Below are 25,366 nucleotides of genomic sequence, written 5' to 3'. Positions count from 1 at the left end.
GCTCCGCCCAGCGCCGCTCTCGCCGGCCCACGACCGCCGCGTCCCTCCGCGGGGAGCGGAAGAGGCGCGGCCAGCGCGGCGGCCTCCGTACGGCGGGATGGTGGCGGCGCTGCGTTCCGGGGGGCGGCGGCGGCCCGGAGCCGTCCTGCTGCGGCTGCTGGCGCTGCTGCTGCTGGCGGGCACGGCGGGCGCCGGGCAGCGCTCCAAATGGCGGCTGCCGGTGCTCCTGGTGAGTGCGGGGAGCGGGGCCGGGCCCGCAGCCGCCGGGCCGGCCGGTGTGGCGGCGGTCGGAGCGAACGTGTGCGGGCGGGAGGCCGCGGCCGCTCCGCGCGTCCTCCTCGGGCGGGACGGCTGCGGCCGGGGGTGTCTCTGCCCGGGCCGCGCCTCTGTGGAGCCTGCCCCGGAGCTGGAGCTGGGGCTCGGGGGCCGTGGCTGCCTCCTGCCCTGCTGCTAGGCTGGAGCCCTCTCTGGCGGGTCGGCGGTGGCGGCCGGGGAGAGAAGGCTTGCACGGGAAATAGTCCGATGGGCGGCGGAGGGAGAGCCGCCCCTGCTCCTGAGGCCCGTGGGAAGGGAGGGAAGGAGGGAGGCTTCTCCCCGGCTGGTGCCCGGCTCGGTGGGCGCTGTGCGGGGGAGGCCGCCCGCACCGTCGGGCAGCGCCGTGGCCCGGGCTGAGAGGTGTTAGGCCTTAGGGAAGGTGAAGGGATTCCGGCACTTCCTATAAACCCCGCGTGCTTGAATTTGCGTGGAGGTAAGCTGCTCAGATTCGGTCGGACTTTATCAGGCAGTGAGAGTCCAATTGGTGTGAGGCTTTTGAGCTTCAGGAACAAAACTGAAGGATCACGGTGAACACTCCTGTTGGTTCTTAGAACAGAAATTTATTTTTTGTTGGATGATCCAGACCGTTTAATCAGCAAGAAAATGGTAATCATTTCAACAAATGTCCTTGTGAAGTTGATTCCGCTTGCAGATCAAAAAGCCCCAAGCCTCTTAAACCATCTCTAAGAGTATGTTGAAGAGTGGTGAAGCATGACTGGAAAGTCCAGTAAGTCTGGCTCCAGATTTGACATTTGCTTTCATTACTGTATTGACTTAAAACTCAGAATGGAAGATTATGTTTACTTAAGCTCAGTGACATTAAGCCTAATGCCAAAAGATTTTTGCATTTTATATATTTTTCTTCTATTAGTAGCTCTGTAGGCTATTATTGTATACTTATATAATTTCTTAGCTAACTTCAGTATTTCTCCTACACTGTTAGGTTAGACAAACACATTCCTGGAATCCTACCATAATCTTGCTTCTTCAGTGAACCAAGACCATTTCACTTCCCCGTGTATTTAGACATAAGCAGTGTGGGGCTAGAAGCAGAGGGGAGGCTTCAGTAGGGGTCAAACCACGAGGGGAATTACTTCATTAACTGTACTTCTGCTTGGGGATTCTTGTCAGTGATGCTAATTTGCTGAATTTACAAATGTGTCTGAGCCCTGCATCACGCGTGCACTCCACCACAAGTGCACCTGGAGGACCGTCAATAAGTGTTAACTGCTTTTTATCATTTCGAACTTGTTTGGCTTGTGATTTTAGGGCTGATAAGGCATCAAGCCCACTAATACCTCTTCTTTTTTTGTGCCTTTGCAGGGGAAGAAATTTAGTTTTGGGAAGATTCTCTTCAGCAACACCACCATTTTCCTGAGATGTAAGTGGTTACAAGGGATTAACCTGCTCTCTGCTTTTTGACACCCCGCCTATTTTTGGCACTGGAAACTCAAAACACTGTTTAACTGCACTGGCTGCAGTGACAGCTAGTCTAGCACTGCAGGAAAGCCACAGCTCTGATATGCTTGAGTCTGTTAACAGCTTTGGAGCTTCCCAGTTGTTATCTGTTTTGGTTGTAGGAGGAATGAATGGCTCTATTCATGCTGTCTGTGGAGAGGGCAAGATGGGCAATGGGAGCATAATTTTGTTTCAGATAGTGGGTAGTCACCTGTGGGGTGTGCTTTTCCTATTTAACGTTTGTTACATTCCCTTATCTGGGAGATCAGGTGCCAGCTGGACGGGTGCTATTTGTATACTGATGTAATTACAGAAGGCAATGTTTTTTGAAGCCTTGTTCCTTTTTAGCTGGGTGCTTCTGGGTGTGGTAAGGGAATGTTGCACACTGCAGCAGAGCTCTCCTGAGATGTGTTTTCTCCTCCTGATCCCAGTGTAAAAGTGTGATCGCTGAGTTTGTTCTGGCCAGCAAACATGTTGGCAGCCTTCCCATTTCTTCTGTGTACTGCTCTTGCTGATCTGGCCAGGTCTATGGGTTATGTAGGTTACTGCTCCAAGAAAAGTTTCTGTGAAATACCCTCTTACCTGTCAATATGAGGACAGCATCTAGATGGCAATAAGATGTGATAGAAGTGACTAGCTGACTTAAAAAGGTGTGAAATCTTTGCCATGCGCTTTGAACGCTTTCAGTAGTTGTTTGCACCAGTTTTTACCATGAGAGTAAGCTGTTTAGTCTCTGTCTGGTATCTGTACTTACCTTGTTGTTTTTCAGGTTTGACTTCCAATGCACACCCTTCTTGGGACAGTGTTTCAAGGAGAGTTTGTTGAAGTGCCTCACTTGATCCCACATGAATCTGAAACAGTAGGGTAGTATTTGAGTGGTTATTGGTGAAGAGCCGTCACTTCAGTGTTAGGGCTTTCCCCCTTGACAAGTGTAGCTGAGACGCTGAAGTTGGCATTTTGCAGTGAGACAATTGCAAGTGTACAGCTGAGGGATCAGAATTAGAAATCTGCTCCTTGGGAAAATGAGGCGGGGGTTGAAAGGGCATTTTGGTGCTTTCATAAGTTTTAGGCTTTCTTGTCTAAAGTTTAATAGAAATAGTGTAGTCATAGTAACATGTCATCTAAGATACAGGTCTCTGAAGTGAAGTGTGTGGTAAATCTACTGCTGTCCAAATAACTGAGAGAAGGAACTAAGGCATGGAAAAAAATTATTTGTTGTAAGGCAGATCTGTCAGTAAGAATTCGACCCCCTGGCTCCTGGTGTGGAATTGAATTACATTGTATGGTCAACCTTTAAGCAGGCATTAAGCCTTAAAATTTTTTCATGAAGACACCTGTTTTACATACCAGTGTGATTGAAAGATTTACATGTATTAGGAAAATGAATCACTGAAAGAGGAAGGAAGACTCATTTTCTCAGTCTAGATGAAACTTTAACTGCACCTGATACTGGGAAGCTTCAACTTTTACATGTTTTTTCTTTTCTGCCCATACCTGTGTGGAAACTGGTCTCCTTTTGTTTCCTGTCTGTTGCCTCTTCCATCTGCTGTGTGATGTTTGTGTGGGCAATATGACCCTTCTTGCTTATGGGTTGTTCATGGTTTTCCTGAGCACGTGCATCTCCTTATCTCCTTCCCCCCCCGCCCCGCTTGTCTTGATTTTTGTTGGTTTTTTGTTTCTTTAATCTGTATGGCATATTGGTGTCTGATGCTTTCTGCTTCTGACTGGGAAGATTGCTTCTGGCCTGTAGTGTTGTCAATAATAAATTTATTTTTGTCTACTTTTCTGAAGTGCTTTTCTAGAAGGCATTTAGTTTCCTGTATAGGATAGAATAGAAATCTGATAGGTTCCTGATAGAAATCCTGCTCTCTATAGATGAGTACAAAGACTGCATTCAAGTTGAATATTACTGGCTTTTGTTTGAAGACTAAGGAACTTAGATTAACATATTGCTGAATTCAGTAAATGCCATGGATACTTTTTCTGACTTTTGGAGTAGTTCCTTTTCAAGGTTTCAGTAATTTTGATGTTTGCAGATATTGTGGATTGTTGGAGTGACCATTTTACCTTTGTGTGTGCTACCACTGAATATGTAGTTGCCTATTTATTTTTCACAGAGGTAGTTAAAAGATATTTTTGACTCTTATTTTTTGCTAGCACTTTTTTTGAGATACTCCTCATTTGGCCATTTTTGTCCAAAGAGCTCGTGTCATCAAAGAACTTGCCATCCGCCTATGTCACTGTAGTGCTTGTGCTGCCTTTTAGTTTCTTTGTTGTGCCCTCTGCAACATCTAGGGCAATGTGGAACATGTATGCCTTGTTTTCATGCTTACCAGAAGGTGTCATAGGGAAACTCCTTTTTTTCTGTGATTTTGCCTAAATTTTCAGTGTTTGAAACTCAGTTGTAGAGTTTTTAGCTGTACATATATGTGTTTTAGTACTCACGAGGTATAAAGTGGGATTAGTCAATTAATACTCCATGGCAGAGTTTTCCTTCTGATCGTTTTTTCTACCCACAGTGGTCAGTCAGTATGAAAACATTCATTAAAAATGTATATGCAAGAAAGTTGTGGGTGCATCCTCATATGAATGTTGCCCTTAAAGTTCTGGGAACTTCTTAGCCACTGCAAGTATTCTGCTAACTCATAAGAGTTTTGCCATTTGTTGGCTGGAGAAACACAGATGTAATAATCTAAACTGCTCTTCCAAGAGTCTGAATAATTACTGCTCATTTTATTTTGGGGTCAAGCTTGTCTTCTTAATGTCAAATTCTCTTTATTGGGCTTTAGTTTTAAGAATGAGATTTGAAACACAAAAAACCCACACAACCCTTCCTGACTAGAGGGAAAGTCTTTTGTTTGACTTTTCATGCATATTGTTACTAAAGTAAATCAAAGGGGCAAGTTGTCTTAATGTTTCAGGTAGCATTGCAGCTTTGGCAACATGGGCTGATGTATGTCTTTTTTTCTTTTCGGGGCATGGATGTTTACTGGCACAGTCTTATCTTCATTTCCTTGGTGATTGCATTGGTATATTTAAATTATGTGTGGAAATTGCTTGGTATTATCCTGTTCCTAGCTTTCTCTGCCTGTTACATGTGCCCCTATCTCTGTAAGGGAGGGCCTTTTTGTATATTGGAGGCGCTGCTGTTCTCGTTTGGTATTTGCAGTTGCTGAAACATCCTTGTTTTTCTTAAGGACAAAAAGTTTCCAAATGATCTTCAACTCTTTAATAATGGCATAATGTTATAATGGAATTCTATTCTCATATATCTTTCTTTCACTGAACAGTAATGAATTACTTGAGGAAAATATTTTTCTATTATTTTGCTTTCTGTTTCATTGAAATTAAAATTTCAATGAAAATTCGATGATTTCATTAAAATTTAATTATGTTGGTTTTGCATAGAATGGGAGGAAAAACCTGGAAACCTGGAAGGCAGATGGTGTCTTACATATTTCATGTTTGATTTTTTGTTTGTTTTTTTTAGTTGAAGGAGATGAAAAAGCTTGTGAACCCTCCCAGAATTTCAATGTTACTTGGTACTTAAGGTACTCTGACTGCTACAATGAAGTCTTCAACTTTGGGGTAAGAATTCAGTGGAAAAACATAGGTTAGTTATGGTTTTTAGGGGTAAGCAGATTTGGGATGAGGGAATTTGAGATGTCTCCCTTGCATCCACGTTGTGATTTGGGCCTGAAAGACACATTGTTCCATTGGAAAACAAATTTCTGGAATAGAATTGAAATGACTGACAGCTTGCTGCAGTTGTTGACTTTGTTTTGGGTCCGGTAGAAGTGTTTGTCAAAATTGTTTTAAACCCAGGAATTTAAGTGAATATATTGACACTAAAATAAGTAAGTTTGTGGTAGTTGAAAATATTCTAAAGAATGCGTAATGACGATGAACGGAAAAAATTGAGTATTTACATGTTAAATCTAAATCCTGTTCTTTTTCAATGCACATTGCAAGCATTTGCGATTTGTACAAAATGTATGGTGTTTCTGTCAGATGTGGTAGGACATAATTGTGTGTTCTATGGTTAATATTTTTCCATGTTTACTTAAATTATTAATTATGGCAGTTGTAACTACTAATCTAACATAGGACTGCATCTTCACTCTTGAAAATAATAATGCAGAGTTTGTTTCTGTAGACTGAGGTTTATATTTTCTGCTGCATCTCTGCTTCCTAATTCTTGCTCAAAGCCTGTATACCACCAATCTTTATAGTCTTGTGTGATTTTGATGCCTTTATTCTACTAAATTTGATTTCAGAGTGTGTGCAGAGTGAAACTATGGAGTTTTCCAGGTCTTGCAGCAATCTACTGGGAGAAACCGTTTGAAATACTTGATGCTAACCTATGTTCTGCTCTGTTTGGCAGGATGAACAAGCAGATAACTATTTTGGGACTACGGCTGAAGAGCATCCGGGTTGGTCAGGATACTATGCCACTGCTTCTCTCCTCTTCTCAAACTGCTCTGAGCTCTTCAGGCCTCAGGTATGGCTAGAAGCCTCAGAGTTTGCTCTGCTGTCTTATACAATATATAGAGAAAGTGGTAATTCCTGTTAGATCTATTAGCATCCTATGTGTTTATGACAACCAAGCTCTGATGATGATTTCTTAATTTTCCTTCACTTCTGGCTTGCTATTCACTGTTTTGCTCATGGTAGTGAAAAAAACCCAACCAAATTACTGTAAAAGTGATGCAAAGTTCAATGCTTCTTTTAGTCAATGGTTTTGTATTCTGAATTTCTTTCATTTACAGGGGGCTACTGCTATTTGAGTAATAGAGATCCCACTAAACTTGAATCAGTAAGGGACTGGCATTTATTACTCAAATAATTTTAATTTAGAATAATGGAAATGAATGTTGAAAAATTAGTTACTTAAGCACTGGTAGCAGGTTAAAAATGAAAAACAGTAGTGCTAGAACATGTTTGAAACAATTCAAGTGAAAGCAAGAGGACAATGCAAAATTAGCATTGGGAAGTAATGTGCAGACATCAGATGTATATCAGCAGGCTGATACAATACCAGTATAATTTGCTGTAGTTCCTTAATGGTGTACTTAAGAGTTGAAGGCAGATCATGCATCTGTGTTCAGCCATTCCTCATTCAGACAAAAAATTATGGATAGAAAATACTGGGAAATGTCTCATAACTGTTGAACCTAGTGTTGTGGGTTGCTTTTTGGTATTTTGGTCGTTGGGATTTTTTTATTGGGAGAAAATATAATGCCTAAATATGACTTCTGATAATCTGCTTGCATGCCTCTAATTCCTTTGATGTGTGAAGATGGCTTGAAAGGTTTTTAAAAAGAAAGAAGAAACTATATGATGAATGCTTTTATGTTTAATAATATGAGAAATGTCAGTTCTACTTTTACTTGTTTTTGTAGAAGAGGCCTTGTGGGTTTAGCTGTGTAACATGAGCTTTGGCATCCTAGCTAAACGTGGTTGTCAAAATCTTTAAGGTTTTAAAAGTCTTTAAATTCTTCCTCATCCAATTCCTCTGAAAAGTCTGACTGAATTTTTAACAAAATATTCTTCTCAGATTATAGTTTCTGAAATTTCACAGGAATTTCTTCTCTAGATTGTTTAGCTTTTCTCTTGTGGACTACCAGTTTTACTAGATCTTGAGTCACTACTGTTCGGGAGAGTTGGCAAAATCTGGATCTCCAATAGGCACCCACTTATCTGGGGTCTTTTTCATAGATTAAGGCAGGAATGTCAAAATCTTCTATCTGTTTATGTAGTCTTTATCTAGTATGAGGATATCCAACTGATTCATATTTCAAAAACAAAATTAACTTTGCTGCTATTATGTCTGGTTTCTAAAAATAGATACATGTTACTTGAGGGGCGGAAAAGTAGCTCTCAAATTACAAAACAGTAAGTATTCAAGACTCCTTGCATAAATGGACAATGGTTTAATTTAGAAAAAATAAAAGCTCTCTAATACAGCTGTTTAAAGCATAACAGAGTTTACTAGAAGCTGTTCTGGTAATGTCATGTTACTGTGTGAAGTGTCTGTAAATGCTTTACCTTTCTTATATCTTGCAGATTTTCTATAAAGAATTTGTTCCTCCAGAGCCTCTCTCACCTGAGAAACAAGAGGTAATTTTCATTTCCTTCTAATGAGTGAGTGTAGTCATGGATGAGGTAGTTTTGGCATATTGATTTATCCATTTTTCCTTTTTTTTTTTTTTTTTTTTTTTTTTTTTTTTTTTTTTTTTTTTTTTTTTTTACCTTAGGGCGTAAAAGATAAGAAGGAAAGTGCAGGAAATCACACGATGGTGACAGATAAAACTGTAAGTATACTGAGTTTAATCATGACTTGTAATTCAGCAGTCTTATTTTGTTTTGGTTTGCCTTTTTAAATTTTTATTTCTTTGTCTAAGAAATTGTTGGTATCGTATTCTATGTTTTTTGACACCTGGAATTTTTAGCTTGAAACTAGATTAGTGCTGAGTGGAAAAAGAGAAAACAGAGTAGTAAACAGAGTAACTGCTTCTTCTATATGTGAAAGACAGAACCGATACCATTCAAACCAGTGGTATAAATTAAATAAATTTCTTTTTCCATTGTCATTTAGAATAGTAATTGAAATTATCTTCTTTAAATGATGACTAATTCTTACAGAATACATTTGATTTTTGTCTTTGGTCAGTTTTTTGAAACATTATACTTGAAAAGTTGACTGATTACTTTTGATTTTCAAGTCCTTTAGTATTTTTATTATATCTAACATTCAAGACTTAACCAGGAACAATTTTCAAAGTAATTTTCAAATTGAATGTCCTGGATGCCAAGAAAGAAAATGTATTTTACTCCTTGTGTACTTTCAGGGCCATTGATTTTAAAGCTAAAACATAAGTAGATGTGTGCCATTGCAGAGTAAAGAATCAATGCAGCAAGAAAAGGTGGTATTTTTAAGCAAAAATTTGTGTGTGTAAATGAATCCATGTTCTTTCAAGTTTACTGTGTTTTTAAGTTTTATGTTTAGTTAATATTAGCATAAACTCTTTTTTTTAATTTATAGTATTCTATTTGCTTTGGGTCATGTAGTCAAGAGGTTTCTTAAAAGAAATGCATGTTCTTAATACTGAATTTCTCTTAGAGAGGCCATTATAAAAAAAAATCTTTGTTGCAGCTCTGCAGCAGTCATGGCAGTGGCACACATGTAGATGGTCTTAGTTTTAACTTTAAAGCTCTTAGTAAATACTGTGGTTTCTGAAAGATCTAGAGCTTCTTCAGTTGTGGAATTTACAGTTTTGTCTGCTGGAACTCAAAGAGATCTCTAATTTGTTTGATGGTGCAAATATTTATCTGGACAGGGTTCCTCTGTTAGTTCACTGGCAGGATTTGAGCTTGGCAGATGTGAGAGCTGTTGCAGGGACTATAGTAGTGGTGTCCATAGGAAATGGCTGCTGTGGAAATCTTTTACCTCTCAGCTACTTCTACATTATGCTGTAAAAATCAGCCTTCACCAGGGAGATGAGTTATGTTAGCTCTGCAGTTCCCAAGCAGTTGACTTCAGCGGGAATCTCTGTGGTGCTCCTAATGCTTCTGTAGTGAAAAGAAGTGTGATGCTTTCTTGAATTCTTTGTAGCTTTTGCAGTAGGCTGGTGTTAAATTTGCAAAAAAAAAAAAAGGTCTGATCACCTCCCAGGTCTTAGAGGATTCTTCTGGAATCAAACAATGAAATTTTAAATTGTGTCTAATAAGTACATTTAAAATTTACTTATCAGATACTTACGAACAAGTTCTAGGTCTTAGAAGAGACAAAATTTATATTTACGTGGAAGATACCACTTGTATATGGCTAGTCTACTTCTGTCTTTTTCTTGTCTTCTCTCGACTGCACTCTGTTTATGTGGAGATGTTTTATTTTCAGGCAATGAATGCTGTTATCAAAACTTGGCGAGATGGGCCATATATATTTATTGTGCAAATTGCACTTTCAACTGCAAAGGATTCCACTGCCAGACTTAAAAGAACTGAGAGAACAACACCTTCCTCATATCAGAACAAGCCCTTTACAAGTAAGATAGCTCATTTTCATGTGTTCCCAGTCTAAGTAGTCTAATGTACTCTTAGTATGTACAGTATGGTTCAATTTCATAAGACACTGTCTTTGCTTCAAATAGGTAGAATATACAGTTTATTTAAGAAAAGAGGTGATTGCTTCTGTCTTGAAGATCCTGAGACTGTTCTGTCAGTTTACTGACAGAAATCGAGAGTCAATCCCAAGCATTTCAGTTTTGAGGCTTGCTCTTTTGTTCCAGAAATGTGCAGACCAATACAGTGATCTATACTAATAAGTCAAAACATAGAGTACAAAGATCATAATTATCACCTTGATACTATATTTAAGAGTGCACTGATAACCTATTCAAACTTTAGAGAAGTTTAAAAATCCCCTCAAAAAGTGAAATTTTATGTATTTCTGAATTTTCCCTGTTATACATGAATCTCCAGCAGAAATTACTTTTTAAGTATTGTCATGAGTTACTTGGTAATAGGGCATGTTTTAACTGCATGCTTTTGGCTGAGTATGTTCCGAGTCTTAGCTTTCTTTATTAAAGTGCAAGTTAGATTTAAAGGCCATGTGAAGATGTGGAATTTCTTTTTCATGCTTAAGTGAAAGTCAGTTAAGTCCTGGCTTCCTCCTTTTGGTTTTTGTTTGATTTACGTATTGGTTTGTCTTTTGACAGTGACAGTAGAACTGAAGGGGCCATATGAGTATCTTTCACTTGCAGACTACCCTCTGATGATTGTAAGTAAACTAGCTTTTCTTTGATCTGTAAAATTCAGTTTATTTGAGTGTCAATTAAATACTCTGCTGTCATACGTCAGGGACCACAGAGCCAGTGTCTCAGGTGAAGAAGTTACTTAGCTGAGGGTGTTTTTTGGTTTGATGGGCTATTTTTGTTTGGTTGGGTTTTTTTGTTCTGAGTACAGGGTAGGGAAAACAGACACAGATTTCAGTTCCTTGTGTGTGCTGCCAATGTTGTCCTTCACTGGATTGATTGAGTTAATGGTTGGTAATTTGTAGTTCCTGAAGTTATTAGTATTATTAGCTCTAAACGGAGAAGTTTTACTGGTGCTGTTATTCTCCTTAGCTCATATCTTGGAAAATCTGCTATTCCATGCTTTTGTTTGCAGCTACCCTTTCATTTGTCACTGCTTTCTTTGTTCCTTTATGGCTTAATCTTGCTTCCTCCACCAGCTGTCTTACACCCCACGAGGAGGTCTTTAATACTGCCTAGCAGTGAAAGCATAATTGAGCTACAAAGAGCTAATCCCCTTTTTATTCAATGGAGTTATTGACTTGGTTTCTAGTTTCTTCTGTTGAGAATGCTAAACAATAAAGGAACTTGAAATGTTTATGTAGTGAAGACAGACTTTAGCTGGGGATCAATAATAAGTAAGGTCTCTAGCCTGACTGTATTGGCAAGAGCAGCCTGTCAGTAGTGGAGCCTGGCAGCATTTCTGAAAAACACATTTTACTTCCTGCAGAAGCAAAAAGCCTCCAGCAGCTCTATTGAAATGTAATTCACTAGTGTGAATATCCCGTGTGACAGGACCAGAAAAGAATCTGTAACTCTAAATGTTTTCTCAGTGGAACATCTGCATGTGAACTATCTTGCCTAGGTTCTTACCACTTGAACTGCCTGGATTGGTCAGGTGTGAAAATGTGTAAGGATCAGTAAGCTACTCTCCTAAGGAAGGTATTTTCAGTTAGTGAAAGTTTTGATGGATTGTGCAGTTGATTTCAGTATTTGCTTGGTTTAAAAGAAAAAAAACAGTCTTCCTTCTGAAGGAGGAGACTGCTTGATTATTAAGCACTGTCCTATGCTTTGGCTAACTGCTTCCTGCTATTCACTTAGTGTGTTACTTTCTCCTAATTTCTGTTCTTAATCTTAAGTGTCCTTTTGAAAATTTTAACTTGCTTTGGTGTGGTTAGAAAATTCAGCATTGTGTAACATTGTCAAGCTTACTGTTTGCTCTATGAGACATACCATGAAAAGTTCTTCTGAAGCAAGTAACATTGAACCAAACAAAAATCACAAAGTTTTAGTATCTAAATGAATATCTGGATTTCTTTCTCAGCTGCAGGTTTTTTGCTGGCCTAAAACTTGGTCAAAACCTGAGATTCCTGGAAATTAGCTTTTGAGAAAAGTTGTCAAATTATTTGAACGTAGGGCATACAAACATTAGTTGCTTATCTCTGTTCTGTGGGATGGTGTCTGAAGGTGGCCTGTGAGTTTATTTGCAGAGTACTATAAATGTATGATGAAGTTATTAATAGAACAATACATGAGAATGACTAGAGTTTCTAGTACTTGATGATTTGCCTGAATTCTTACCTTTTTGGAATCTAGTAGCATGTGTCTTCCTTAGAAAAAAATGCCTGTGAATAAATTGGCAGACTATTCTTCAAAGGAGAAATTGCGCCGTAATTCAGTTACTCTCATTTGCTTTGTTGAGAGATTAGACTCTCACTGTTAAAGAGTCTGGAGAAGACAAATGGAACAATGCTTGTCTATGTAAAAACTTCCAAAGTTCCCATACTAGGGGAGAAAATATAGAGTTATCTTACAGCTGTGGAATGGAAACAAGGAAATTATTTTTCTGGGTCCGACATTCCTATTTCTTTGTTCTTTTTGTGTAATAGTTTTTCATGGTGATGTGTATTGTGTACGTGTTCTTTGGAGTTCTGTGGCTGGCGTGGTCAGCCTGTTACTGGCGGGATCTCCTGAGGATCCAGTTCTGGATTGGTGCTGTTATCTTCCTGGGAATGCTTGAGAAAGCCGTTTTCTATGCTGAGTTCCAGAACATCCGCTACACGGGCGAGTCCGGTAGGTGGCAGTTGCATTGTGCAGGGTGATTGAGGGGGCATAGCACTAATGGCTTAGTATTGCTAAATTGGGGTGGCAGATACATGATTACTTGTTTCAGAACAATGAACAGGGAACCAGAGTTCCTGTATTTTTCTATGTGGTAAACATCATGCTCCGTATTCTTCTAAAGGTAAAATGGTGTTGCTTTCTTTGACTCCTGAGAGTAGTGTTTTAGAACACTATATATATTATATAGAATGCTACATTCTGTGCTGCAGTGCTGGTTTTAAGTTTAAAATAGGACTTGTTCAGTGTAGCTTGTAATTAATTTCTCACAATTGATATTGGCCTTGGAAAGATACTTTGAAACTCCTTGTTCAACATGACAGCTTAGATAAACTCTTAGTAATCAACCCATACTAAGGGTGGAATAGGTTTCTTAATTCATTAATGAATAATCCAGTTTAAGAGATTCCCTTTACGTAAAACTCTTTTACTCTAGTTTTGAGTTTCAGGCTGGATGCATACAAATGAAACTCTGCAGGTAAAATGTCATTATCATTTTGCTAATTGGCCATACCCATGGTGCAGAAGGTTTTGTTGGTTGACTTGTTTGGACGAATATCTAGGCTGGATGTAAAATTTTTCTGTAGCTTATTTTTTATGCCAAGTGACCTGTCTTTTCTGAAAGCTAACTCCAGATGTAGATAATAAAAAGATTATGCACTTTAATAGCCTACTTTCTGTGTCTGCTATCATATTATAATTGCAGGCAGTAGTTAATAAAACAGGTATTATATTTTAATGAGCTAACTTCCTCCTCTTTGCTTCTGGTAGTTCAAGGAGCAGTAATACTGGCTGAACTTCTTTCTGCTGTGAAGCGCTCATTGGCTCGAACTCTGGTCATCATAGTCAGCCTGGGATATGGGATAGTCAAGTGAGTAATTCTGTTATGGGTTTATTGTGTTCTATTTCAAGGGTTTTCGCTATTGTTTTTTAAGAATTTAGGGCCGTATTTATCTCCCTGTATTTTGCTTATTAAAAGGTAAGTGCTTTAGTTAAGTGCTCAGAAGATCTGGACTTCTTTACTAGTTAACAGAGACAGTTCCTTACTGTGATTACTCTTCTTTCCTTCTGTGTGCTACTGGAGGGAGGGTTTCTGAGTCATTGTTGAGTTGCTCCACTGACTGGAATAGGAGCTTTATGGGCCTGCCTTCTGGGTGAGGGGCAGCTTTTATAACTGGGATAGGTCAAGAATCACTGATAGGGGAGTGGATCTGCTTCAGTAAGATTGGCTCATTTGTCTGTCCACAGCTGTATTTAAAAACACATATTAGATGGCAGTGGGAATTTTTGGCAAGTGTGGATTTGCTGGGGGAACTAGTGAAGAAGTGGGATGAGACTTAGTGAAATAGTCATGGAAAACTAAATAGGTTAATTAAGAAACAGGACTGTTGCTAGCCTCTCCCCTAGTCACATCATGCCATAAGTCAGAATGAATAGTAAGTTTCAAGAACCAAAATAATATTTCTGGATCTAGATGTGGCTTCTTACAAGGACCTTTTATTCATATGCTTCATACCTTATGTTTAGATTCAAATTGATATGACTTCACTTTTTGTTCCCCACTTAATCTGAGTTTCACTTTGTTTCCTACAGGCCTCGCCTTGGAGTGACTCTTCACAAAGTAGTTATGGCTGGAGCCCTTTATCTGTTATTTTCTGGCATGGAAGGTGTTCTTAGAGTCACAGGGGTCAGTAATAACTGCTTGAATTTTCCCATATGCCATAGACACTATTGGCTGTGTGTATTTGTGTGAACAGCTGCTTTCCCTCCCCATACCCAACAACAACCAACCCAAATTCCCACTGCTCTGGTTTTGGAGGCTGTGCCTAGGAAAGTGCGTGTGAGGGGTGCTGCTGCTGAATTCGTTAAGCGCGCCTTGGAATGTGGATTTCTCTTACTCTGTTTTTGGGATAAAGTATTTAACTTGATGTGTATTTGATACTTTTCCAGTTTTTCTATGACACTGTGGCTCTGATAGCAAACTTGGTCCTGTCCATGATTGATGCCTGTATTATTTTGTGGATATCCTTTTAAAAACTGCAGAATGCTGCAACCTTATTCATAGCTTATTTTTTCTGTCTTCCACTTAAAAGGAATAAAAAGTGTTTTGCTTGTTTGTGTGAGGACTTTGATAAGTTTATGATGTACGTGCAGAGGCAGGCTTTGCCTTCTTAGTCAAACTCAGAGTTGCCAGTGAAGCTTTTAGTTCATCCATGGATAGTGTAAAATATTTAGTTATTACCTCTCTAGCAAGCTGGTTGCTAGTTTTCTGTAATGGAAGTGGACAGAGCAATTAATCACAACAACTGCCTCAGCAGAGACTCCTTCTAACAGTGCTAGATTGACTTAATCTGGAAAACTGCTTCTTGCCTTGCTGGTGGAGAACTGAGAACTGACAATGTGGTATTGTCAGTTCCTCTCTGTGCATTGGACTAAACTCTTGGTTCAAGCTTTCTGTTTCTGTAGCAAAACTTGGAAGTGTTGTGGTGGCGTATTTGTGGGCTCTCATAAAACAGCCTGACCCTCCTCCCATCTCTACTTTGTTTTCTTTTCAGTTTGTTCTTATTGGCTCTCTCTTTGTCTCCAGGCCCAGAATGATCTTGCCTCCTTGGCTTTTATTCCCCTGGCTTTCCTAGATACTGCCCTGTGCTGGTGGATATCCTTCACTGTTTTACTTGATGGGGTGTGTTTTCTTTTGAATTTGGTGGTTGTGGTGTTTTTTGGTTTTTTTTTTTTTTTTTTTTTTTTAAAAACAAGATCCAAGTATGTATTTTTTTCTTCCTCTAGGAAAGGTTATAGAAGTTCTTTAACTGAGTGTTCGGGTAACCTTCTGCTGCCTACTGCTTACCTAGTTTTTGTTGAACTGGATGTGTCTGTGTAAAGCTGCTCCAGAATATAGTCTGTTACCAGAATCTCATTCTTGAGTGTGATAGTAATTTGTTCTAGTGTAGCATGCATGTCCTAGCACCAGAGCAGTAGCCTGTGAAGAAATTACTTGGTTTATGTTTTGGGGAGAAGGTTGTTTAGTAACATCAAAACTAAAAGTCTTTCTGTAAAATTCAAACTAGTCTTGAAATAAATGACGAAATAAGGCAGTGTTTATTTTTTGGTGTCTTGACATATTCTTTCCAAGCAACCATGATGTTGTGTGACTTTAGCAACTGACATCAAATGCTGAACTTGTCTATAGCAAAATCCCTGTAAAGTGTTTTTAGTGAAAGTCAATCACAAAAGCTCTATTTAAAATGTGAATAGCTTGCTGTCCAGCTGTGAGAACCACAGTTCTCCCCTATCATGATGTCTCTCCTAACCACTTGTTTCGTCATTGTGGAATTAAAATTAAAGAAAATGTGAAGGCCCCCATATAGATTAAATAGATTTTAACTAATTTCTAATTCAGGCTTTACTTTTCATTTATCAGAGAGTCATTTATGACTCTTTCCTGAGGGAATGAGCCATAGCCCAAAACAGTTGTTTGGATACCATCTTTGTGTGACAAGTTACAGATGTAGATGACTAAATAACTTGAAAAGGACAGATTTTGCTCTCTGGTACCTTTGCCATAGGATGAATCTTTTCTGCTACTGAGAATGGTCTGAGTTTTGGAGGGCTAAGTGTATGGTGGAGAGAGCTGTTGATTGTAAGGTCTGTGTCCTTTGTGACCAGCTTTACCCTTCAGAGACTTTTCCTTGACTTTCCATACATATTCATCAGCTTAACTCAAACAATGAAGCTGCTAAAACTTCGAAGAAACGTTGTGAAACTGTCTTTGTATCGGCACTTCACCAACACACTCATCTTGGCAGTAGCAGGTAAGCAAAAAATTATTCCAGTTAAATAAAACCATTTTTCATTTTCATATGGAGCTTGATTTGGTCACTAGAGTAAATTTTTAGGTTTGATGACCTTGTGTAAGTACAATTCTTGGTATTTCTAACACTTCACCCATTTCTAACAGTGGATATTTGCCAAGTGTTATGTTGGTATGTCAGAGACTGGATTATTAGTTCTGATGTTAATGAGATTAGTAGTTCTGTGCAGCTCCTCTAACAGCCCTTTAGTCCCACTTCAAGCAGCCATGGGTAAAAGTGTATTATTACCTTATGCTGTTAAATTCACAGTGATACCTTTTTGCCAAAATCGAAGTATCACTGTATAGTATGGGATTTTTAAGATGTATGAAGGCCAGAGTGATTCTTGGAAAAACTAGTTTTATAACATAACGCCCTCTCTATTCTGAAGAATACGAATTGAGTTCCTTCTTGCATTTATAGTAGTGGTGAACTGAACTTCAGGAGTAGATCTGTTGATGCTTCCAGATACTATGCTAACAATACCATGAGCAGAAAACTTCTGAAGACTGTGCTTTTTAATTTAAACAAGCAAAAAAGTACTTTCCTTTTGAACAACAGCTCTGATGAAATTCCTTTCATAACCTGTTTTTTAATCACTTTAAAATACTTCAGTGGAGGGAAATCTCTTCTAAAACTGTGGTAAGAGCATAGTTTGAATGTTGGAACTGTTGTGGTCATGATCTGAATCTTAAGGCATTCTAGCAGATTAGATTCTTCAGTTTCTTCAGGGTCAGCCTTACTTGTCAAGTGATAATGAAACCATGGTTTGAAGGCTAGATAAAAGTCATATAAGAAGAATAAATAGTAATTAGGAGTTGGGTAAATACTTTGTATTTGATTTATGTCTTGTGCCTTTGAAGAAACATGAGTAAAATATACTGGTCTACGCTTAAATTTCTGTCTAAGGTCAGTGCAATAGAACCATTGCTTGCTTTCCAAAACTATTAAATTGAATTTCAGGATTTCAGTATTGAGGTCTTTGATCTTTGGGAAACACGGTCCTGTTAATGGGATGTTTAAATTGGCATCTTATGTAGTAACAAGCAGCTTCTTTGTTTGAATATTGCAGCATCTATTGTATTCATCATCTGGACAACCATGAAGTTCAGGCTGGTGGACTGTCAGTCGGTGAGTTTGTATTAAATGCTTTCTACAGTTGCTGCCTCTTGATAAGTTTATATTTGGCAGTGAGATTGCCACAAAGCACTGCATGCTAAAATTCTCACTGTTGTGGGTAATAAGCCTCTTTGACAAATGCCTATAGTTCAGCCTTGGAAAGAGATGACGACATGAAGTTTCTTGCTTCACAACATTTTTCATTTGTGCTGCTGTTTTTCTTGACAGGACTGGCAAGAGCTATGGGTGGATGATGCCATCTGGCGTTTATTGTTTTCAATGATCCTTTTTGTCATCATGATTCTGTGGAGACCATCTGCTAACAACCAAAGGTTTAGCTTTTCTTACCTCTGTCTAAAAATACTCGTGTTTAGGAATGCTTGTTTATTCAAAAAGCACTGGTGGGTGATTTTTAGTTGCTGTGATCAATAAGCAGTGTGTGTGGGGAAAAGTAAACCTAGAGAAGTTACATATGTAAAATCCAGTCTGTTCCTGATGCTCAACTTACTTAAGAAGTGACTTAAACTTTGGTTATGTAGTTTAGCATCTGTCTTAAAAAAAATGAACTACACAGAATAATCAAGCCATGTCCATGTTGGGGTAATGGATCTCTTGGGAGACAAGAAGTGGAATTCTAAGACAGCTTTCATTCTTTCACTTCTATAGGTTTGCTTTCTCACCACTGTCAGAAGAGGAGGATGATGATGAGCAGAAAGAGCCAATGTTAAAGGAAAGCTTTGGTAAGAGAAAAAGATTTTCTCACTCAATTTCAGTGTTGAAGACAGTTCCTTGGAGGAAGGTGTCTTGCTCTGGTAAAAATTTTATTAATGCAGGGAAAGCAGAGTCAATTGCCATTGATACCCAGAGTTCTAGAGGAAACACTGGCTTTATATTTAGTATTTACACTGCCTGTTTAATTCTGGGGTTTTTCATTGATACTGAAAACACTGTTTACTGCTGTGGTTGCTTTCATTTCCAGTGGACTTTGTTTGATGAAATATGTCACGTCTTAGGTTTTAATCCTGTTGTGATGACAAGGATCTCTTGGATATTGTTGGTAGGCTGTAGTTTAATGTGCAGTTCTCTTCTGAAATCCCATTTAAGAATTTTCATTGAACTTTGAAATCTTCTTTTCTACATTAGGGCTTAGCATAGGAATGTCCAGTGTAAACCGTAGGAGCAAATATGTTTATTTGTGAAATTGTCTATTGTAACACCTCTATAAGCTGTGTAAAAGGTAGGGCTACATGCCTACTGCTGTCTGTCCACAAATTGAGTTGTGCTGGGATATATCAGTGCTGTTTGGCTTGTTTAGGAGCTGAGGAGACGTCTGTAATCCATGAGGTGCGTTTGACAAACCAGTGCTATCTGGCTGTCTGCCAGGCTGGGAGATGCATGCTGCTTCTCAGGTTTTAAGGCAACTAAGTGACTGGTCAGCAGTCAGTAGGTAAAATAAACTTTGGGAGCTGCCTATGTCTCAGAATGGTTGAGGCTGGAAGGGACCTCTGCAGGTCACCCCTCTGCAGGGGTCCAAGTCCCCTGCTCAAGCAGGGTCACCCAGAACACATTGCCCTGGACCATGTCCAGATGGCTTTTGAGTGTCTTCTAGGATGGAGATTTCACACCTTCTCTGAGAACTGTGTCTGAGTTCTATGCTGCTGATGTCTGACTTAAAGGACTAGAAATCTTTATTTCCTTGGTAAAACTTTGAAAATCAGTAAAAAACTACATACTCCATCTGTCAGGAAAAAATACTGCAAGCCCTTCAAAGGGGAAGCAGTCTAAATCATTAGCTTGTCTAACTCTGTCTCTTTGATCCTGATGAAATATCCTGGATGAACACTCAACACTTTGACTTACAGTCTATGAACAATTATAATTCAGTTACCTCAATCGTTTTTCTTCTTTTGGCTTCAGAGGGAATGAAAATGAGAAGTACAAAGCAAGAACCAAATGGGAATGTAAAAGCAAACAAAGTTGTGAGTATGACCTCTGTACTTTGAAGAATATAGGTTCATCTCTTCTTTGTATACTGCCATTAGGAGTACACAAATATGCCAACTTTTGAGCCAGTAAATGGGAGCTTTTTGGTTTGCTTCAGAGTGTGAGTCAAAGTAAGCACAGTACTGCCGAAAAGAAAGTAAATACAGGTTTCTCTCAAGATTTCCTGTAAATTTAGTGGGAACTTAAGAATTCAGTCTGTTCTTTAGGAATATTTCTGCAATTCAGTGTAGATAGAACTGTGTAATACAATATTCTGATAGTGATTGAAACATTTTTTAAACAAATTTGTCAGTCTGAGAGGGAGGCTGAGCCATATTTTAAGTAAATTGCCCTCTGGTTTTGAGATTTGTGATTCATTACTTGAATGGGATATTATAAGCAAAGCAACTAATGACTTTCACATTCATCTAGGAGGCCTAAAATATGTCTTGGAATCTTTTAATAGAATTCATGCATAAATTTAAAAGTACAAAAGACCTGTATGAATTCATTATAATAGCAATCATGTATTTGTCAGTAGCATTGTTTTTTCTCAAGGGTTGGTTGCAGCTGTATACTACTTACCTGAGGATAGATAAGATAAAAATCAAACTTAGCTATTTTGTGAGGGGGTGATGGTGAAGACTGTTACAAAGTTCACAGCAAGTGGGTGAGTTTTTTGTTACTTTTTTTTTTTTCTTGAAATAGGTTTTTATAATCCAGAAATCAAATTGAAAGAGTTTTTTTGTGTTTGTTTGTTTTTAATTTTTTAACTGACATTATAAGTACCTTGGTTTTTGTCAAGTAGGTTGAGAAGAAAAAGGCTTGCATATGACAGCATATGGGAAAACTGACTTTTTTTTCTGTTTAATTTCTGTACTTGTAGCAAGAGGATGATCTGAAGTGGGTAGAGGAGAACGTTCCTTCATCAGTGACAGATGTGTGAGTATTTTTATAGTCACAATAAAGACACCTTCTTTTCCCACAGGAATACATTAAAATGCTTTAAAATAAATTATCAGTTGTATGCTGCACTTCCATGGGCGGAGGCTGGGTTCAGCCTGGCACTGGCCTCTGATCCCTTGTATGCCGTCTGCTGGGGTTGCACACAGGCTGACATAAGGAACAGTCTCTTGGAATGTGAAACCATAGCCTGGTCTGCATTTTACTAAAGTTAAAACAATATACATAAATTCAGAAAACAAAGGATAAATGAACTGCTTTCTAGTGTTCTGAAAAGACCTTAGAGTATCTTGCTGAATGTAAACCATGGAATAATATAGCCCAGTTTTCAGCTTTATCTGGAACATCTGATGTCATTTTTGTGCTTATATAGTATATAAGGTAATATATAGGTAATATAATCAGCTATGTATACTGTCTGTATATCTTCTGCTTTCAATGAATTTTGCATGCTAGAAGTGCCAGTGCCTGTGTCTACATTTTTCATAACAAAACCAAAGATCATACATAAATATGTTCACAAATGTGAACAGGTAATTTTGGCAGAGGATCTGAATTCAAGTATGAAACTTTGCTTGAACTTAGGTAAAGACAAGAAATTAGGTGAATTTTTAAGAGGAAAAAATGTGCATTTTCTCAATTGAATTTAGTTTTCCCAGTTCTAATACTTATTTTTTGAAGACCGTTAAGATTTCTTGCAAAATAAAGGCATAGACTGGTATAAACTGGAAAATGGCACTTTGAGCTAATCTGCTGCAGGTTTTCTGTTTCTGCGAATCTGATCAGGGTTGTGAAGAGCCAAGATCCCAATAGATGGGAGATTGGTGGTAGCTGGGAAGGCTGAAGTACCAGTGGAACTTGTTTGACTTCTGGGACATGTTTTTACAACATGGTCCCACATTGTAAATGTCTTCAGTGCAGTTCAGCAGTGTTCCTGTATGAGTGAAGCAGCTTATTTCATGGCAACTTGGAAATTGTTCATTTGGTAATGAAAGGTATAATAAAAAAGAATTTTAAAATTGTGAAGATCATTGAGGATACTCCTTGGGCTCTTCCTTTTTTGTGTGTCTTTCTCTAATTTCTGTTAAATTGAAAGGTCTGGCTTGTTTCTTTTCTGTACCCTGAAAAGCAATGTAAGATTGAAAATGGTTGTCAGTGTGCTCTTAGAATGTGCTCTAATTATTTTAACTTCCTTTTTCCCCCACTGTAGTGCTCTTCCAGCTCTTCTGGATTCAGACGAGGTCAGTAATGAAATCTTTACTTCAAGTTAGTCTTCTGACATGCCAGGGGAGTCATGAGTCAGCTGATAAGATCTTGGCTTATTATAACTGGACTCTGCTCGTGTCAGTGCAACAGTAAAATACTGCAGTGGGGGAAGGATAGTGGGAACAACCATGATACAACTTCTTACATACAAATGTATTCTAAAATAAGTGGTGTATCCGCTGTCTAAGTTGGACATCTGACTTAAAATGCATATGAATGTTGTTTGTTGTGAATGTGCATGTTCTGAATAATGTAAATCTGCTGGGGAAAATTACAAGATTGGGTATTTTATTTTGCAGGAAAGAATGATTACCCACTTTGAAAGGTCCAAAATGGAATGAAGGAGTATCTTTTTGCTCTTGGAAGTGGAGACACCTCTTTTAAAGTTGCGTGGTGGAGCAAGTACATCCTGCTGATTTGTCTCTTGATCTCAGCCTTGAAAGTTTGATGCTTTAATGTCATGGAGGGTGTCTTGCTGTGGAAGAGGTTCATAAGGACATTATAAACGTTTTGGAAATTTGAATTTAAAGTTGCTGCAAGTTTGGATTTTTAAGCAATTGACATGTGTACTATTCCAGCACCTTCTGTAACTTTTCAAATATTTAATCTGTGAAACTAAAATTCCTAATGTCTGCTTGAGGAGTTTATATTTCAATGTTATACTTAGAGGTGAACTGCCTGTACCTTTTTGGGGGGAGGGTGGGGACAGATAGAAATAAGCACTGAAGAAACAACAGACCCATTTTCTGGTAGATAACAACTGCTGTTGTATGTCGTGTGTCCAATATGCATGAGAGAGTTTTAGAGAGAAGCTCCTGTTGATGAAGAAAATTAATATGCCAGAAAGGAAATATTTGGAAAAGTTACAGTGATATGAGTTTTTAACAAAATCAAGTGCAATTTTATTCATAACACTGTGTATGAAAGATTTTCTATTTTAAATGCCATTGACCTGTAGGTAACAGCTGCCTAGAGCTAACACTTGCTGTTGTGGCACATCTCATTGCCGGCAATGTGGTGGATGCCTGGAAAAATTATTTGCCCCTACCTTTCATGTGTTGCATGATTTAATTTAAAAAAATACCCCAACAAATAAAACAACGAAAGCAAACATCACCAGAACCACTCCTGCAGTGCTCCACAAGTGCTTGACTACACGTTAAGCAGATATTTATAGGATGTCTCAGCAGAACTCTTCTCCTTTTACGTGTAACATCTCCCACCAAGAAGTTGGCACTCCTCTATGAGAAGATGGCATTGCTTTCTAAGGGATGTGAGCACTGCCTGCCTTACTTGAAAGAGGATTTATGGGGAGTCCACAGCGCTCGGATAGTTCTGTTCCCTAGTGTCTGTTTAGAATTGCTTCCCATGTGAGTGATTTGATGCTGAGCTTTCCTGACCCAGCTGGTCCCTGTGGCCAAGAGGTACTCTGAGATCACTGTGTTTCAGTCAAAGTTGCAGGTTTCTATTCTATATAATTGCATTTTGTTTCCCCTTTTGAAAAGAAAAAGAGCTTTTGGACAATGTTCCAGTTTTTGCTTGGCTGCAACAGCTGAAGTTGCAATAACTTCCTCATGGAAACCTGTCGTGAACTGTATGACAAAAGCTCTAATTTGGGTTCATAACCTTTAAAAGTGATGATTAGGAGGCAAGCAGCAGCTGGATATCTAGGAAGCAGATGTGGCTGCTGCTGGAACAGCGTAGAGCGTCAGCTTTTCTGGTTCTTCTCATAGCTTTGTCAGCAGAAGTGAACATGTGCCTGTACTTCATTCATTCCACTGTAAGGTCTGGTAGCTTAGCTGTAGCTCCTCTTTATCAGCAATTCAAGCTGAAACATGGCACTTTACAGTACAGTAGCTGAGGCACAAGGACATAGCATCTTCTGCCAGCTGTATTGGGGGGAGGGCAGGTGGGCAGAGAAAAAAAGCTGTGGCTATACCACCTCACTGCTTCTGCAAGAATTGCTGGAGCTCTTCTGCCATCCTCTTCAGGCCACAGATAGAATCTTTAATTAGAAAAGAATTCTAATTTGCTATGCTTAATTGATATAGATGAAAAAAAATATTACCTCCATGTCCTTTTGGGGAGAGGAAATTTTGTGAAATAAAGCTGCACAAAGCTTGCTATTTAATTTTTTTGTTTTGTTTTCATTTTTAAAGAAATCCTATTGTTTTGGGTTGTTTGGGTTTTTTGAAACAAATAGGTAAAAATGTTCTCTACTGGAAGCACAAAAGTTTGTATTTACTACTTAATAAAGGCTAGGCAAAGAGTAGAAAGGCTCACATTGTGTCCTTCCAGTTTCCTACTCCCTCCTCTCTTACATGAAGTGTTACCACCTTCACAGAGCTGCCTGATTTTAGCTCTTTAGTCTATGGCATATATAATGGAGTTATTCTTAACAGTTCTTTTTAAGATTGGAAATGAAGTCTGACATTTGAAAAACTAATGGAGATAGGGCAAATCATAAATTTCTGAAAAACAGTAAAAGAACCAACTACTTTACCTAATTAATATGTATTAGTAGTTTAATTAATAATTTAAAATAAACATAGCAGCAGCATGGTGCTTTCAGCCTCTGACTACAGGGGTCGTAGGCAATCCTTGTAGCCTTCTACCCTTCCATTGTACTCACTTCCAGCAGTATTTAAAGTTGTCCTGAATTCCACAGGGAGCTTGTTGACCCATTAGTTAGCAACTTTTTTTTTCATTGTTTAGCAGAGTTTCTGTATTGTTGGAAAGTAGCATCTGCCTCCTAGCCTACCCAGGTTTGTGCTGGGACTTGTCTGCAGTCTTTGGGAGAAGCTGTGAGAGCCCAGCTCCCACAGAATTGTGCAGGCTATGACATTGTCATTGCAGGAGAGATGCCAGGGGATGAGATGTGGGTGAGGAGCAAAGGGTGTGTTGGCAGGTTGCAGCAGGGTGGCCTCTCCCTCAGTAGCATGTTTAATCAGGTATGTTAGTTGTACTCAGGGATCTTTGCTTCTTCTGAAATGTGATCTTGCTCCTAAAGACATACTGGCCCCATGACTTGGAAAAACTAAGGAAAGCTTCAGCGAGCTAGATTAATTGAATGCTTGAAACCAGAAATCCTGCAGGTTGTTACCTGTAATTATGTAGTCAGGGAAGATAATTCAAATTTATACCCCTTCTTTCAAAAATAAACCATGCAAACTGTTCTGAAGACTTGGTGAGCTAGATGGAGAAAAGATGTACTCTTAGGTCTGGGATCTGCAAGTGTTCTTCAATAAGCTTTTAGTAATAATGTTCTACTTGCAGAAAAAGTAATAGTATTTTAGAGCTCAGGCACAAGAAACCTAAAATACTACTGACTGATATTTTAGAGTTCTTTTCCTGATTAGTTCTGTATGGATTTGTTGTTCATTTGTGAGAAGTAGCTGTTGGAATTGTAGCATGTATGTGCATACTATACAGAAAACTGAAAACAGTGAAGAAGATTATGTTGACCAGCTTTTCATTAGGGTGACAAGATGTCCC

General features: G+C 38.7%; 1 protein-coding gene across 2 annotated transcripts; it reads left to right on the top strand.

Annotated features, from left to right (window-relative positions):
• The first annotated feature begins 49 nt into the window (after positions 1–49).
• Positions 50–24,147, top strand: TMEM87A (transmembrane protein 87A). 2 transcript variants are annotated; one of them, XM_066321259.1, is made up of 20 exons: positions 50–229; positions 1,639–1,696; positions 5,264–5,361; positions 6,158–6,274; positions 7,840–7,893; positions 8,031–8,087; positions 9,674–9,821; positions 10,494–10,555; positions 12,458–12,641; positions 13,461–13,560; positions 14,283–14,376; positions 15,277–15,349; positions 16,397–16,501; positions 17,613–17,671; positions 17,888–17,991; positions 18,326–18,399; positions 19,577–19,638; positions 20,529–20,584; positions 21,816–21,846; positions 22,171–24,147. In XM_066321259.1, the coding sequence occupies exons 1-20, from the start codon at positions 98–100 to the stop codon at positions 22,210–22,212; spliced, it is 1,710 nt and encodes a 569-aa protein (XP_066177356.1). In that variant the 5' UTR covers positions 50–97; the 3' UTR covers positions 22,213–24,147. The 2 variants fall into 2 exon arrangements, with proteins under 2 accessions (XP_066177356.1, XP_066177355.1); XM_066321258.1 differs by lacking the exon at positions 15,277–15,349 and adding an exon at positions 14,640–14,715.
• The last annotated feature ends 1,219 nt before the right edge of the window (positions 24,148–25,366 follow it).

Source organism: Sylvia atricapilla, chromosome 6, assembly GCF_009819655.1.
Source record: "Sylvia atricapilla isolate bSylAtr1 chromosome 6, bSylAtr1.pri, whole genome shotgun sequence".
NCBI lineage: Eukaryota > Metazoa > Chordata > Aves > Passeriformes > Sylviidae > Sylvia > Sylvia atricapilla.
This window is presented reverse-complemented; position numbering and strand designations above follow the sequence as displayed.

Bases quoted from the DNA above. Each gene is read 5' to 3' on its own strand.
- TMEM87A (XM_066321258.1), top strand. From the start codon at position 98: ATGGTGGCGGCGCTGCGTTCCGGGGGGCGGCGGCGGCCCGGAGCCGTC. The intron at 7,894-8,030 runs GTAATTTTCATT...TTTTTACCTTAG, and splicing joins TCTCACCTGAGAAACAAGAG to GGCGTAAAAGATAAGAAGGA. The intron at 10,556-12,457 runs GTAAGTAAACTA...TTTGTGTAATAG, and splicing joins CAGACTACCCTCTGATGATT to TTTTTCATGGTGATGTGTAT.